Source organism: Fukomys damarensis, unplaced genomic scaffold (assembly GCF_012274545.1).
Source record: "Fukomys damarensis isolate Sample0158 unplaced genomic scaffold, DMR_v1.0_HiC HiC_scaffold_32, whole genome shotgun sequence".
Taxonomy (NCBI): domain Eukaryota; kingdom Metazoa; phylum Chordata; class Mammalia; order Rodentia; family Bathyergidae; genus Fukomys; species Fukomys damarensis.
Genome location: NW_022900944.1, coordinates 40,867,549 through 40,883,638, shown reverse-complemented (window position 1 = coordinate 40,883,638; position 16,090 = coordinate 40,867,549). Strand labels below are relative to the sequence as shown.

The 16,090-nt window shown below is 42.7% G+C and overlaps 1 protein-coding gene across 6 annotated transcripts in view; it reads right to left on the bottom strand.

Annotated features, from left to right (window-relative positions):
* Wwox (WW domain containing oxidoreductase) overlaps window positions 1-16,090 on the bottom strand; it is a 972,155-nt gene that overhangs the window by 914,859 nt on the left and 41,206 nt on the right. For all 6 annotated transcript variants that reach the window (XM_033757877.1, XM_019205292.1, XM_010609471.2 and 3 more), the window contains exon 4: window positions 10,725-10,831. In XM_033757877.1, coding sequence (XP_033613768.1) covers window positions 10,725-10,831 — 107 coding nt within the window. The remainder of the gene's footprint in view (window positions 1-10,724; window positions 10,832-16,090) is intronic.

Genomic DNA, 16,090 nt, shown 5'->3' with positions numbered 1-16,090 from the left:
TGAAGCTTTCTCTATGGGCTTCAGTTTTCCTATCTGTCTAGCACAGAAGTTACACTGCCCTTAGAGAAATGGTTCCCATGCTAAAATTCTGCCACTCTCAAGCCACTGTCTATACAAATATAATCTGTTAATCTATTACCCTTGCCAAAAAGACAAAATCGCCTCCCTCGTTCATACCTGAACTTTTCATTATGTGATTCTTGCATAAGTTTGCTCACATCTTTGTTGCACCTTTCCAGCCCAGAACAGTTAGGCAAAATCCAAGGCGCCACTCGTGACTAAAAGGAACTACAGCAGATAATTTAAAATTACGCAGAATCATCCCTGCTTCTCTCCATGTCTCCAGCAAACTGTCTGTGCAGGCCAGTCTGCACACTACCGTGAGCTCTGCCTCAACCCTGCAATACAGTTGTGACTGTTACCATCACCACCAAGTCCCACTGTGCAATCTGCAAGGATGCAAACCAGCACACGACCCAAAGTAAACATTTAACCAGCTTCTAGTTACCCACATTTACAGACTAGACAAGCTGAGAACCACTGAAAATAGTAGGAAATGCTAAAGCAACATCTATGTAGTAATTTTAAATGTCACTGTATGAAATCTGGGTGGAAGCTTCATACCATGAAAAGATTTGGCTCCATCCAATATTAAAACCCATTACCATTATCCACCATTTCCAGTATCCACCATTACCCATAAGAGGGAGCGTTCAAAAGGTCTCAGAAAGTGGAAGAAATGGTATTTAAGAAAGAATCTGGTCTCTAGAATGAAAACTTAAGAGGCTCACTTGACAAGAGATCTAAAGTCACAGTCACATTTGCAACTGTCCAAGAAATAAGAGACAAGCTCAGCCTGGAAGATGATGGAGATTTTCTGGGACAGAAAGCAGCCATATCCTAAAAACGAAAAGTGCTTGTAACAGGAGCCATTCCAGACCTGCAAGCCAGGAGGCCAGTGTGGTGATCCAATGTGCCTTCATCCATCCAGGCCAGGCTGCTTGACCAAGGCCTCACTGGATTATTAGGATGTGCTAGTCAGCTTTCTCTTACTGTAACATGCACCTGAGGTCATCCACTCATAGAAAGGTTACTGTGGCTCATAATTCTAGAGATTTCAGTCCATGGTTGGTTGTCCACTTTGCTTCTGGACCTGCAGAAGGGACAGGACATCATGAGGAGAAGCACATGGTGGGGAAAACTACTAGTACCTCATGGCCCAGATGCAAAAAGGAGAGAAACAGGAAGACACTGGCATCCCAACAACCTCTTCCAGGGCCTGTGTCCAATGACTGGAAGACGTCCCACTAGGCCGTACACCTTAAAGTTCCTTCCATGCCCCAACAGTGACAGGCTGGGGACTCATCTTTGAACACATGGACTTTGGGGGAACATTCCAGATCCAAACTACAGCATCCCAGCTTCCCAGGTCTCTCCTCATTCACGCCTGCTCTCCCAGGATAATTATGAAAAGCCCCTCCCTTGGAGCCACAGAGCATCTAATTACCCTTCTCCTAAGTGAGGGCTGCAATAAGTAAGCACATTATTCTCTTTTCATAGTTTCTGAAAGAGAGGAAACTTTCTTCTATATCTTACTAAAGGGTTTTGGTTCTCAGAGTAGGCAGCATTGAAAGGAATGGCTATTTTTAGCCTTTGGGACTCAGTGGATTTAAAACTACTCTTTCAGTGGCAGTAACCAAGCAAGTCTTCTCAGCATCCTTCTTTCCTTTCCAGCCCAGAGCTGCTACCAGAGCCACTGCTGCCCAAGACCACAGCTGGCTGTCTCCCAGGCTGTGCACCGCTTTAATGTACCTTTCTGCGTCATTACCATGGACTGTACCATCCCACTCAGATCCTTCCTTGCTCACTAGGACCAAGTCTGTTCTCCTAGAAATGAAAGTCAAGGTCCTGAATGATCCAGCCTAAATGATAGTGTGCAGACCCTCCTCCACACCATATCCAAATCTCACTGTCCCCCTTTCCCAGGACCAACTTGTCCCATATGCTGCTCGTGCCATTCTTCCCCCTCCCAATGTACCTATGCCATCTACAGTGTCTACAGTCTGCCAACACCTGCCCCCTCGAGGACCCAGCGTTGTCACACAGGGAACCCTCTTTCTGGCATTGCAGCACTAGACAGCACTCTTACCAAACCCCAACTTGGGCAGTATCACTTCACCAGTTAAGCCCTTCTGTTCTAATGCATGAAAAACATTTGATAAATATTTGTACAACTTTTTAAAACTGCCTGAAAGTCTTGGGGCTGGTTGGTGAAGCAGGTAATAAGAACATTTGTTTTTTGTAAGCAAAGATAAAAATTTCCACCTGGCCTCTTTGGAAAGAGAAAGTGCAAACAGCGTGAGATCTGGTAAGTGATGCTGACCAACTTTTGTGTGCATCCCAGGCTCCTGGAAGGATGGCAAAACACAGATCGCTGGGCCCTACTTTCAGTGATTTCATCTGGAAGTTCCGGGAAAGGGCGCGAGAATTTGCATTTCTAACAAGTTCTCAGGTAAGAACTCGCATACACTTCCGGTGAAGAAGCACAGTTGGAGGAGCACTGGAAAGCACAGGGATTGATCACCGGAATACCATGGAGACCATTACAAGATGTGTCCTATCCTATCCTGCCTTAAAAATAGCACCCTTCCAGCCCCCATTCCCTTTGTATTTTTGTCTTCTTATTGCTTACAATTTGATGTGGGGGTTTTAAGCATCCTGTAATTCATCAACTAATTCTCTCCTGGCTACACATTCCAAGTAATTAAAGTTCAGTAATAACTTATTCTTTCTGCTCCAGCACCTGCATTTCATTTGTTTATTTTCCCAGAGTCATAAATCTGAAGGGCTGTCAAAGTGCCATAATATTAGTGCAATAATCAAAGTTAATTAGTCCTTCTCAATAAACAACAACAAAGCTATTACAAAGATGCACTGAAGTTTTTCCCAGCCACCCAGTGCACAGACCGAACTGTAGTCAGAACAACTGGAATCCTGGAATTGTCAGGGAAATAAGTGCAGGGTGCCTCAGTCATTTGAAAAAAGACTGAGGTATGCACTGATTCATTAATTCCAGGGAAGGCGATGCAGGCCTGGGCTCCCACATCCGCTGCCTTCTGCAGGACAGGGGAGCTGCCCAGTGCTCCCCAGCTGCTTAGCCTTCCCATGCACATCCCAAACTTCAATAATAAAAGAGGGACAAGGGTTGCAAATAAATGAGAGGCGCCCATCTCACTGCCAACTTTTGGTAACCCGTTTTCTTCAATAACTTTAGATTTATTATTTAGGGAATTTGAGAGATGCGAGTATTAGTAGGTTCTGATGAGAAGGCAGCTAGTGGCACTCAGAGGACAGCACCAGGGCAGATGAGTGGAAGGTGTCTGGGGGAAAGCATCGGCCTCGGTGACAAAGGAAACCTCTAATTAAGAGGGGTGCAGAAATAGGATGGGCTGCATGCAGTGCCTTTCGGGACCTTCGTGGGGAGTCAGACTGCACTGTTTCTGCCACACTCTACTCACAACAGGTGAGGCACTAGGCACAGCCCAGGAGCTGGGGGAGGTGAATTCGGGCACACCTTGTGGATAGAAGATTATCAAAGACGGTGGCGAGGCCTTGCGAGCACCTCTGAGCATCCCTTTTATAGGGGCTTTTGAACTTGGTTACATCTGCATTCCTCCTGCTGACCAAGGGGCAGAGATGATATCCACTGAAGTCCCAGGGCACAAGGCCATCCAGCTGCCTAGCAGGGCACGGACACTGAGCACTTGACCGCCATGCCTCCACCCCAGGGATGGAAGGAGCCTTGCTCCTTAGCCCAGCTCATCTTGGTATGAATGGACACACTGTTGAAAAGATCAGGAGAGACTCAGCTACTTCTTAGCACTTTCATCACTGAACAAGAAACAAAGTAGGCTTTAGAATTTATGATGAAATAAGTTAAGACATCTAGTACTGTGGGGTCAGAATAAATGCATCTGGCTTATCACAGAGACATGAATTTGGGGGCACCTTGGGAAGAATGCTGCAGGTTAAGTATTGGTGTCCCTTCCAAATCCATATGTTGAAAACTTAATCCTCCATATGATGGCATCTGAGATAGGGACTAAGGGAGGGAATTAAGTTATGCAATTGCTGCCCTCTAGACAGAATTAGGGTCCTTATAAGAAATGGAACAGTTCACACTTGCTTACTCCCTTGCACACACACACACATACACACACACTCGCTCACCTAACTCTCCTTCTCCACTCTCTCTCCCTCACTCTCTGTGCTCCCCACCATGGAAATGCACAGTAAGAAGATCCCTATCCACAAGCCCAGAAGAGGGGCTCCACCAAGAATTCAACCACACAGGCATTATGATCTGGAACTTCCAGCCTCTAGAATTAACTGAGAAATAAATACTTTTTAAGCCACGCAGGCTATGATATTTTTGGTATAGCAGCCTGAACTAAGACAAAAGAGGAAACCTTTTTCCAACAAGATTCGTGAGTGTATTTGTGTATTTTAGGGATCTGTGTTGCATGAGTTGGCTGCTCCTGTAGCTGTCATTCATGGAATCACTGCCATGCACCAGGCTCTATGCAGCAGAAAGAATATGTGTGCTATTTTACCTTGTCCTTGGGATGACCCTGAGAGCCATCATTAATATTATGCTGCAGGGAAACGAGCCAAGGTTCAATAAATGAGCAGATTGGTCCACGTACACCAGCCAATGAGTGTTCTAACCAGGATTCTAATCCACGTCTGTAGGACTCTTTCTTACCCTCTAGGCTGCCTCTGCATGAATGAAATTTGGCTCTATTTTAAATATTTGTCAAAATAAACCTTAACCTATTGCAGTGTGTGCTTCCCCAATCTGAGACCAGCTGTCTGATCTCTGGTTGTATCTGTTTGTCCTTGTACAAAAGGTTTTATCAGCCGAAGGGCTGTTTCCCCTCTCAGTTTAATCCAACATGCACTATGTCTGAGGTGCTCTGAATGCACCATAATAAATATGAAAAACAGTCCCAAGCATGCTTTTTCCCTCTTAAATAATGGAGCCTAAAAGCTGAGCGGCCAGAAGCAGGCCTTTCAGCCATTGGCTGAATATTATGTGAAGATGAAATCTGTCTCTTCAAACTATGTCAAAATCGCTTAATAAGAACTCAGGGGACCCCACATTAATGAAAGGATACATCTGCTTTAGGTTGCACATGATTGGGAGTGATGGTTTGGAGCTAGCCACCTAGGCTTGACTTTCACAGTTTAACACTCTGCGGTTCATCACAGACCTCGTCACACAAAGCTTACAATGAAAGGCCAGGGATTTAGCTCAGTGCCACCATCTGCCTCACAACTGCAAGGTCCTAAGTTCGATCCCTGGTACTGGGAGGGGAAAAACAAGCTTACAATGGATATAAAGTTTGAAAAGATTCATTTTGAGATGCAACCAGTAGTAAGGGGAGAAAGAGGGGAGGGGAGAGGGAGAGAGGGAGATAACAAAGAACAAGAATAGAGAATAAGTCAATGCAAAATTTTCAGAGTGAGAAATGAAATGGAAAACTTACCAAACACAATTTGTAGGCATTCTAAAGACAGAAAACTCCGAATATTTTAGCAACCAATTCTGTCTACCAGGAGGATGAATAATTTAGTATCTGATGAAGAATCTTTCCTGGGCCTATGACAATAAAGGTCAAACATGCAGTTTAAGCACAACAGTAAATACACCATACAGCAATAGAAATGGGAGTCTGGGAAGGGGAGAAGAGAAAGAATTCCCTTCACCCCAGTCCATCAACGCCATCAGATTCAAAGAGGAGTCACAGAGGATGCTGTCTTTACTAGGGAACCTCATTATTTCATATTAGGAAGCACTTGTACACATCTGTACAATCTCCAAATGCCATATTTGGCTAAGTCCTAGAGAAAGCCAGGCCAGTCTTCTGGCACAACATACACCAGTTTTGAGATGAGAAACAGGTCTAGATTGAGACATATGGCTCCAAATCCTGGATCCTCTCTTATCTCCCAGCCATGGGAGTATAAGTGAGTCTTTTCCCCCAACTCAAAAGTCCTATCTATACAACACATGACAAACACATTTCATCATGAAGACAAACATGAATATCCAGCCCCACCTGCAGGTGACAGTAAGTGGTATCTGGAAACAAACATGTCCCAGGGAAGAATTTCAGAACTTTACTTCTACCTTTTATTGTGAATGTGTGCGTATTGACTTATGCAAGTGGTTTATGTATAGTGTGCTCTGGCTCAAAGACTCGTTTATATCATACTTTACTTATTGAAAAGTCAATACTGTACATAAAAACAATTTTTAAAGGAGAGAAATGTGGGAAAAAAATCCAGAGGATGATTCAGAGTGAACTTTTCCCAATAATCTATAAACAGTAATAATATTAATAGTTTTTATATTTTTGTTTTGCTAAAGATCACTCAAAACAATGGGGAAGACCCCTATTACTTTGTGATGCGCTGCATAGTGACCACTTTTCCAAGCCAAGTGGCTGAGACAGGCCCGAGGCTTGTATGTTAGCCGCCCCTCATTCTGCACACCTCCTCTCAACACAGGAGCACATCACACAAATCAAGGCATCGCAACAAAGACTTTCCAAGTGCAGTGGCAAATGGCAGGATTTAAGCTTTTAGTATCCACAGTCACTAGAGAAATTCCCACGAGCAGAAAGTCACAGAGTAGATTGGTGGGAAGCTACACGTAACTAAATTTTGGGAGAAGGTCCTAAAAGTGAAATCAATTCGTTACTTTGTATCCTCATCACAAAAATGAAGGCTGTCCGCATCCAGCAGAGTGTGGAGCCCATGGTGCCTAATACAACAGTCGGTCCCCAGAGCTCCCCTTCTGAAAAGGGTGCGGGGCCGCCATTTCCAGCACTTACCAATGGGGCTGGACCCCAGGCCACACCGCCAGTGAGTGCCTTCACAGGCCTCCCTCCAAGGAGATAAACCAGGCTGGCGCCAACACTGCTGCAAGGTGCGACAGTCACCATGCTGCAGCATCACACCGCATGGCTGTGATCATCCAGGCATGCGCTCACTCCCTAAAGCATGCACATTCCATTACCTCCAGCTAATAAATCTCCTATTTTTACCCCTCATCTCTCTACTTTCTCAATAACCATTGTGATATAAACCATTGCTTGCTGTTCCTGATGACTAATCCCTTAATCACCTTTCCTAAATATATGCAAAGTGTAGTTCTTTGTAAATACAAAGGAAAAAGCAATCACATAAATAATTAAGATGGCTTTTCAAATGACAGTTGAGTGCTCATATGAGGTACACACTGGAAAATACTAATCAACAAACTAAGTGCAGATCTATTAAAACGTAGGAGCCCAGACATATGAAGACAGAAAAGGAATTCACTGCAAACCCATCTGAATCATGCTTTGACAAACTTGCCCCCTGAAGGGCCTCTTTTGGTCACCTGGTGAGGTTAAGAAAAGTAAGCATCATTTTGCTCTTCGTGCATGAATAAGAAAGTATTATCATTACTGTTATTAATAGCAGTAGCTACCATTTAATTGAGCACTTAATCTTTCCCCACAATGTGTTAATACTTTACACACATATGGCCAAGGTGTTTAATGCGACCACCCCATGTCTCAGTACAGACATCATTTGCATTTTATAGATGAAGAAACTGGAGTTTTAAAAAATTTTTTTAAATTTCCCAAGGTAATAATATGTATGTGCTTCTAATAATACAGCGTATTTCCCCACAGCAGTAATCAACTAGGGACAATGTGAACCCCCAGGAAATATCTGACAAAGCCTAGAGACATTCGTGGTTGTCACAATGGGCATGGGAAACGTAGAAGGCAGAGGGTGAGGCAGGTTTATTTTGTACACTCTGTCCTCCATGTGTTCGGTATGGGACCCACTGATGGGACCCAGTTTCAGACTAAGGCTAGTGTACTGAGAAGATGCTACCACATGAGACACCCTGAAAGCCACCCTACACTGCATTTCTTGGACCTCTGGGAAATCTTGCTTTGATGGCCATAAGAAAATCAGACAAGCTGGGCTAGATCCCTGCTTCACTGTCCTGGCAGACAAGCATCCGAATCAGCACATAAAAGACTCGAAGTCTAGGCAGAATTCAGAGATGAGTCAGGAAAGCTTGGGTTTAAAGTCTTTCCCAGGGGTCAAATCTCGGCAAACTAAGTGTACTATGTCCTTCTGCCCGTGTGACAGGGAAGGGGCTTGAGAAACATTCTGGAGAGTCAGATGTAGCTTAAGTGATAACTCCAAGAGAGGAGCATCAGCTCCTCCTCCCATGCCAGTCCACTTCTGCCCCGCAGATGCAAGCCACTGGCACTTGGCTTAAAGGCAAAGGACACCAGCCTGCGATCTGCACAGTAGGTGACTAAGGTGGACCACATCTTCACGCGTGTGGACTGACAACACGTGCACAAACACCACATCTGAGATAGCTCTAGTATTCCAGAGACACATCAGCCAAATCTGACTGAAGGCTGACGGGCTCCCTCCTCTTCCCTTCTACTTAGTTAGGCTAAGTGGATTTGCCTTTTAAAAGGGTGGTTTGTTTCTACCCTGTCCACGGGCCCCTACTTTGTTTTCATACCTTTTGTCATTTCCAACCTTGGGGCATCCAAAACATCCTAGGACAAGGGCATTTGCACATGAAATAATTATTAGCAGTAGCAAGTAGGGGTATGTTTTCAATACACTCTCACGTGGAATACGTTTTCACTTAAGCTATGCTTTATGAAGTAGCTGGGTCTCCCTAAAAGTGGCTTGAAAGCTCTAGTAAAGACACTTGCATGCAAAAGTGGGTCACAGTAGTCTCCTGTATGAAACATGACTAATCCTGAAATTTATCACACCGCTAACACCTACAGATTCCGAAAACAAAACCTAGAAGAGGCTGAGTGCGGAAGAAAAGCCCAGTAGACAGACTCTGAGACTCACTAGCCCCGCAGCTCTGGGCACATCCCTCAGAGTTATCCTTGGCTCTTCTATAAAATGGAGAGGAGTGGGCTTTTACCTCCTCTCACGTGACATGAAGGGCCTTGCCCAGACAGAGTACAGGACATGGCAGGGATTCCGTGAATGGGGACTAAGAAGTAAACATGAGCATTTGGATAGGGCAGTCCTAAAATGTACAGTGGAAGCTAAAGAGGAAGACAGGCAGGAAAGAGGACACTGGGGAAGGTGAGATAGACTCTACCTCCAGAACCAGAGCTGGAAACCCCCGTAGAGCCTGGGCACACGACAGCCACTACGGAGCCAGAAGGCCTAGAGACTTCTGAATCAGCTTTGGCTAAAACAAAAACTGCTGCATCACTCTGGCACTCTCCAGTGAGACGTCAGTGTGTTGCAGTACCTCCCCGGCCCGATACTCATCTCATTTGTCCCAGTAATGTCTGAACACACTGCAAGCTGGCTCACTGCCTGAAACACTGCAGTGGATCAAATCGACCCTGAGGAACACGAGAAGGTGGTACTTAGTGATATAAGAAGGTACTGAGTGATATGCCAGATAAAACCTCTGCACAGAGCTGTGAGATAAGCAAGAGCCTAAAGAAAACCAGACCAACAGATATCAAGGGTGAGGAAGAGGGGACGGTGTGGAAACCCAACACATTACTAGCACACATGGCAGGTACAGGTGTTACATGCTTTCTACGTGTTGATAATGCAAAGACACAAAGTGGAAACGACACGAACCACCCATCACAGTGGTGCATTTCATAAGTACATGCATGAGTGAATGCAGTCTGTATTTCATGCTCAAACAAGGAACAGTGTGTCTCTCCCTAGCTAAATTCTCTATTATCTTTTTCCACACTGTCTTGAGACCCTGAGACACCCACATGCCTCTGCTACCACCACCTCTCCTTTCCCATCTCTCCTTCTACTTGGCTCCAGCTGCCCTAGCTTCCCTATGACCCTGGAATCCTCCAAACCTGTTCCTACCTCTGTGTTTTTGCAAATTCTGCTCCCAACACTAGGGAAGCCTTTCCCCAGACACCAAATAGCTGACTCTTTGCCTTGTTCAGATTTTAATTCAAATGTCACAATTTCAGAAGGGTCTGGCTGACCACTCCCTCTACACAGCTCAGGCTGTCACTCCTTGTCCCTTACTCTACTTTACTGTCCTTTATAACACTTATTACAGCCTGATGTTATGCTATCAAACATAATTATTCCTTTGTGGCCTGCTTTTCCTACCTAGAAGGGAAGCCCATGGGGCAGGGATTTGTTTTGTTCAGTGCTATGTCCTCAGTCCCAAGACCATTTCCAATCCTCAGCAAATGTTTATGCACAGAAACACCAGCACCAACATCCACATGAGAGAGAAAATCAAAAAAACAAGGACAGGGTTAAAATCTCCTCCTCTCTAATCTTAAAAACCACAAGTATAACAATCTCCCAGTTGCACTCATGGGTGTTAACCATGTTTTATTTTTCTTAATATATGAGCTAAATGAGTAAACATTCTCAAATCTCTGGCTAATAAAGCAGATGACATTGACAGTGAACTATAAACAAACGCATGGATAATAACAGGCTGGCTCATCCTCTCATTCATAAAGTAAACAATGTGAAGATGACTTTAAAAATAAAGATATTATTCCAAGAGCAATAAACTTTATGCTCCGCACTAAAACCTCCATGTGTTTAGGCCGGTGTGTGTACGTGACTATTAAAAAGCAAAACAGCCAAGTGCTTACCCACTCTTCTAAAATACGGGACACTGCTTCGCTGGCTCTTGCCATATTCCTACAGGCCAGGATCACGTGAGCACCATGCAGAGCAAAAGACTTCGCAGTTTCAAACCCTACGGTTTAAAGGAAAATCAACATTAGAAAACACAGCATCAACAAACACACTGAGTCATGTCGGATGACCAACATGGTCCTCAACGTGAGGTGGCGATGGGCTCTGGGAGACAGGTATAAACTTGGAGACACGTCAGCAAGGCGCTGCTAATTACTAGGTAGTAAAGGCCAGGGAGTCTACAAAACACCTTGCAGTGCCCAGTTTGGTCCCCACCAGAGAGAATCACCTGACCAAAGGTCCACACAGTGCGCTTGAACAAACTTTCCCTAGACACGGAGCAACTGCAAAGACAAAGGCCCCACTACAGAAGAGTTCGAGGGACGGTCTGTCCTTTAACTGCCAACAATGACTCAGGGGTGAGGGGACCCTGTGCTCTGTCCCACAATGCTGCAGCACTTCCACTTCCGGTAATGGTGGCCTAGGTCTCCTGGACACACCCTCCTGGTAAGAACAATGCAAAAGGCTGGACAGTACACCCCGACACACATACACACACACACACACACACACACACACACACACACACACACACACACACACACACACACACACACACACACACACACACACACACACACACACACACACACACACACACACTCACCCCTAACTGAAAGCTTCAGAGAAGGATACTACCTCTGAGAGTTCTTTAGGACAGCACTCAGCACATTTTACCCCGCAATTCCTATTGTAATCCCAAAAGTAGTGCCTGAGAGCCTCAGAAGATGGGCCAAGCTGTGGAGCTTTAGAGAGAGGAAAGGACTCATAGTCGAGCCCAGAGCCTTCAGCCCTCTAGCCTTGGTAAATATATCAAATCTTTGGTTAGGATCCTAGAGGGCTATGCCCTCATAGTACAACCAAAATTAGTCTAGCATGGGAAGAAGCATAGCCTCAGCCATTTCAATTTCTGAATGGATTCAAGTGATGTCCCTGTCTGACTTCCAAAGGATAAGAAAATGCTGTACAGCACTCTCTGGAGTCCTGAATTATCACTGCAATTATTTCAAATTCTCCTATATCTCTGGCATACAAACATAAATAGCTAGACATACTTGAAGATAAGACAGAAGAAGGAAAACGAAAAACAACCACAGAGGTGGTCTATTCAGTGACATTATCAGAAAAGGGATCAAAATCACTGTAGTGAATGTAGTCAAGAAATCAAAAGATCAAATAAAAAATTCTTCCACTGAATTGGAAATAATGAAAAATAATCAAATAGATAATATGGAAGCTAACATAGCAACCATAATTAAAAATACAAAGTACAGGTATAACAGAAGGCAAGACACAGTTAAGGGAAGATACAAAGAACTAGAAAATAATTCCAAAAAATATTCAAAATGAAGCACAAAAAGAAGAAAGATAATTAAAATAACAAGAAACATTAGGGACATGTTGAAGCAGGCTGTCTTATGCTCCCTCACACACACACACGTAATTTGAGCCCCAAAAGAAGAACCGCTTAAGATATAAGCACATTTGAATGGTTGCTAACAACCATTCACACAACAAATTCAAGACTCGTTTTGAGCCACAAGATCAAATATAAGGACTGATGACTGCAAAAGAAAAAAAGATAAATATTTATATTCTATAAAACACACACATACGATATGTTGCTTGCAAAAGAATGTATGCTGTGTTTTATATCTTTAAACATAAAGAAAAATATTTAAAATAAAATAATGGGAAAGATATAACAAGTAACATGAGCCAAAAGAAATCTGGTTTCGTTTATACCAATTTCTGAAAAAGGAGACTTTAAAGAAAGTGGTACTACAAGTGAAAGGGTCGAACATTTCACAATGGTAAATTTCAACCCACCAAGAGTATATGGGAATTCTAAATTTATAGCCTCATACATACCTAAGTCGGACTGACAGAGTTAGCAGGAGAAATAGGAAAGTTTGCAGTCACAGGGGGAGATGTTAACATAGCCCTCTGAGTAAAGGACAAAATAAGCAGACGAATATAAAGCATACAGTAGATTTCCACAACATAACTGACAAACAGGAAATAACTAAAAATACCAACCACCAAACACAACAGCAAAATATATATTCAAGTATCTAAGAAATATTTATCAGAAGTGTCTGTGTGTAGCACTAAAAGCAAATCTCAAAGCTTTTGAAGGATTAAAATTGGAAAGAATGTTTTTGGACTGCAATGGAATTAAGTTAGAAATCAACAAGATCCCAGAAAATTCTTTTTATTAGAAGTATTTTTTTTAAAAAGTAAGAAATGGTGACTCAAGTTTGCGCTGAAAATTAGAAAATGCTTTAAAATAAATAATTTGTAAAATTCTACTTACAAAAGTTATAGAAGGGGCTGAGGAATATGTCTCAATGGTCGGGCACTTGCCTAGCACATGAGAGGACTGGGTTCATTCGCCAGCACACACAGACACAAAGATATACACACACCTTTTATATATATAAATATATATAATACACACACACACACACACACACACACACACACACACACACACACACATATATACATAAAACAGTAATGCTATGGTTAAACAGCAATCCAGCTGGGCGTGGTGGTGCATGCCTGTAATCCCAGCTGAGGCAGGAGGATCGCTGTGAGTTTGAGACCAGCCTGGACTGCATAGTGAGTTCCAGGTCAGTCTCAACTACATAGTGAGACCCTGCCTCAAAAAACAAACAAACAAACAAACAAAAAAAAAAAAAATAGCAATCCATAGCCTTAGCTACATATACTAAAAAAGAAATTCAGAAGACAAAAAGATACATTAAACCTAAAACAAACAAAAGGAAGGAAATAAAAATAAAAGGAATAAAATAAAGCGAAATAAAAGTTAAAAGTCAGTTCTTTAAAAAAATAAAAATAAATAAATAAAACTGATAAAGGACCAGACGACAGAACAAAAGAGAACAAGAAGGCGTAAATGACCAGTATCCGGGATAAATCAAAGGAGATCACTGAAAACACAGGCAACAACAGCAAAACGAGACAAGTGGGATTACATCAAAGTAAAAGCTTCTGCACATGAAAAGAAATGCATTGCAAAATGAAAAGGCAACCTGCAGAATGAGAGAAAACATTTGCCATCCGTGTATCTGATGGAGGATTACTACCCAAAATTCTACATGTCTAAAGAACACTGAGAACTCAATAGCAAAGAAAAACAAATACCCAATTTGATAAATTTTAAAAGGTACTAAACGGATACTTCTCCAAAGAAGATATATAGATAGCAAACAAGTACAGGAAAATGTGCTCCACCCCATTCATCGTGAGAGAAACGCAAAACAAAAGCATTAGACATCATTTCACATCTGTCGGGAGGCTATTTATTAAAAAATAAGCAATGGCTGGGGTTGTAGTGCAGCAGTGTGCACTAGCTTAGCAGAGGCAAGGCGCTGAGTTTGATCTCCGGCACTATAGTAAATAAAGAAATAACTTTTTTAAACCACAAAAGATAATTACTGGGGAATAGAGAGAGAAAAGGGAGTCTTTATATAAAAGAAATGTATTTTCCTTGGTGGAACTGGTACCACCACCATGGAACTGGTACCACCACTGGTACCACCACCATGGAAAACACTATGATGCATCCTCAGAAAATCAAAAATACATGACAGGTAAGGTGGCGCATGCCTATAATCTCAGCACTCTGGGAGGCTGAAGCTGAGGCAGAAAGTTTGCAAGTTCAAAGCCAGCCTAGGCAACATAGGGATTTAGGGAGATCCCGTCTCAAAAATAAAACATAAAAATAACAAAGGGCTGGGGATATAGCTCTGGAAAGGCCCTGGGTTGAATCCCTGGTACCACAAGTAAATAAATAAATGAACAAATGCATGAAATATAATTACCACGTGACTCACTTCTGGATGTCAATCAGAAAGAACTGAAATCTGGATCTTGATGAGACATCTTCACTTGCATGTTACCTACAGCATTATTCACGAGAGTCAAGACCTGGGAGCAACCTACATGTCCACAGATGGATGAATGGATACAGGAAATGTGACACAGTCCCAACATACGATGGAGTATCGTTCTGCCTTAAAAAGTAAGGCAATCTGGCCATTTGTGATAATACTGATGAAAGTAGAGGACATTACCCCAAGTGAAATGGGCTAGACATAGAAGGACAAATACTACATGGTACCATGCCCATGAGGAAGAGGATAAAAGTTAAAAGTCAGTTCTTTAAAAAATAATAGCAATAATAAAACTGATAAAAGACCAGCAAGAATGGAGAACAAAAGAGAAAGAAAAGGTGTAAAAGAGCAGTACCGTGATAAATCAAGCCCAGAGTCAAGCTCACAGAAGCAAGGGAAAAATGGTGCTTCCCAAGGTCTAAAGAGGAAGAGAAAATAGTAATCAAAGAGTGCAAGGTGTCAGGCAGACAAGATGACAAGGTCCCGGAGACCTAGCGTACGGCAGTCTCTCTAGCATTAACTTTACATACAACGTGTGATCAAAAAATAGTGTTTAAAGTTTGGGTTTGTTTGTTTGTTTTCTTTTGTTTTGGTTTGGTTTTTTGAGACAGGGCCTCGCTATGTAGTTCAGGCTGGCTTTGAAGTCACTATGTATCCCAGGCTGGTCTTGAACTCATGGTGATTCTCCTGCCTCAGCCTCCCAAGTGCTGGGATGAGAGGCCCATGCCACCACCAGAGTGACAGCATATGTGTGTCCAGAGAGAGGGGGAGTATTCTGAGGGGGACTAGCAGCAATGTGTCTTTTACTACAACAACTTTTAAAATTAAACATTCACCGTATTTTTCAATTACCCCTTCCTCATAAAAATTTGAAAAGAGAATAGATCTTATGTTAAGTGTTCCAATCACAGACAAAAACACAATATAATAACAAAGAGGTCAAGAGGGAATTTTCGGAGGTGATGGATATATTTATGGCATAAACTCTGGCGATGATTTCATGGATATAAAGTGATCGGTACCTTTATCTTGTTGACCATATTATGTACAGCTTTTTGTATAACAAGTGCAAAATTTTTAAAAAATACAAGGACTACAGATTCTATACACCCTAAAATTAGATCTTAAGCACATAAAAACTTTATGCCAAGAAATTTGTGAATAAAAAGATATGCTCCTTTTAAAAAAAATCTTACTTAAGCCAGGCGTGGTGGCTCACACCTGTAATCCCAGCACTTGGGAGGCTGAGGGTGAGGCAGGAGGATTGAGACCAGCCTAGGCTACATAGTGAGTTCCAGGTCAGTCTCAACTACATAGTGAGACCCTGTCTCAAAAGA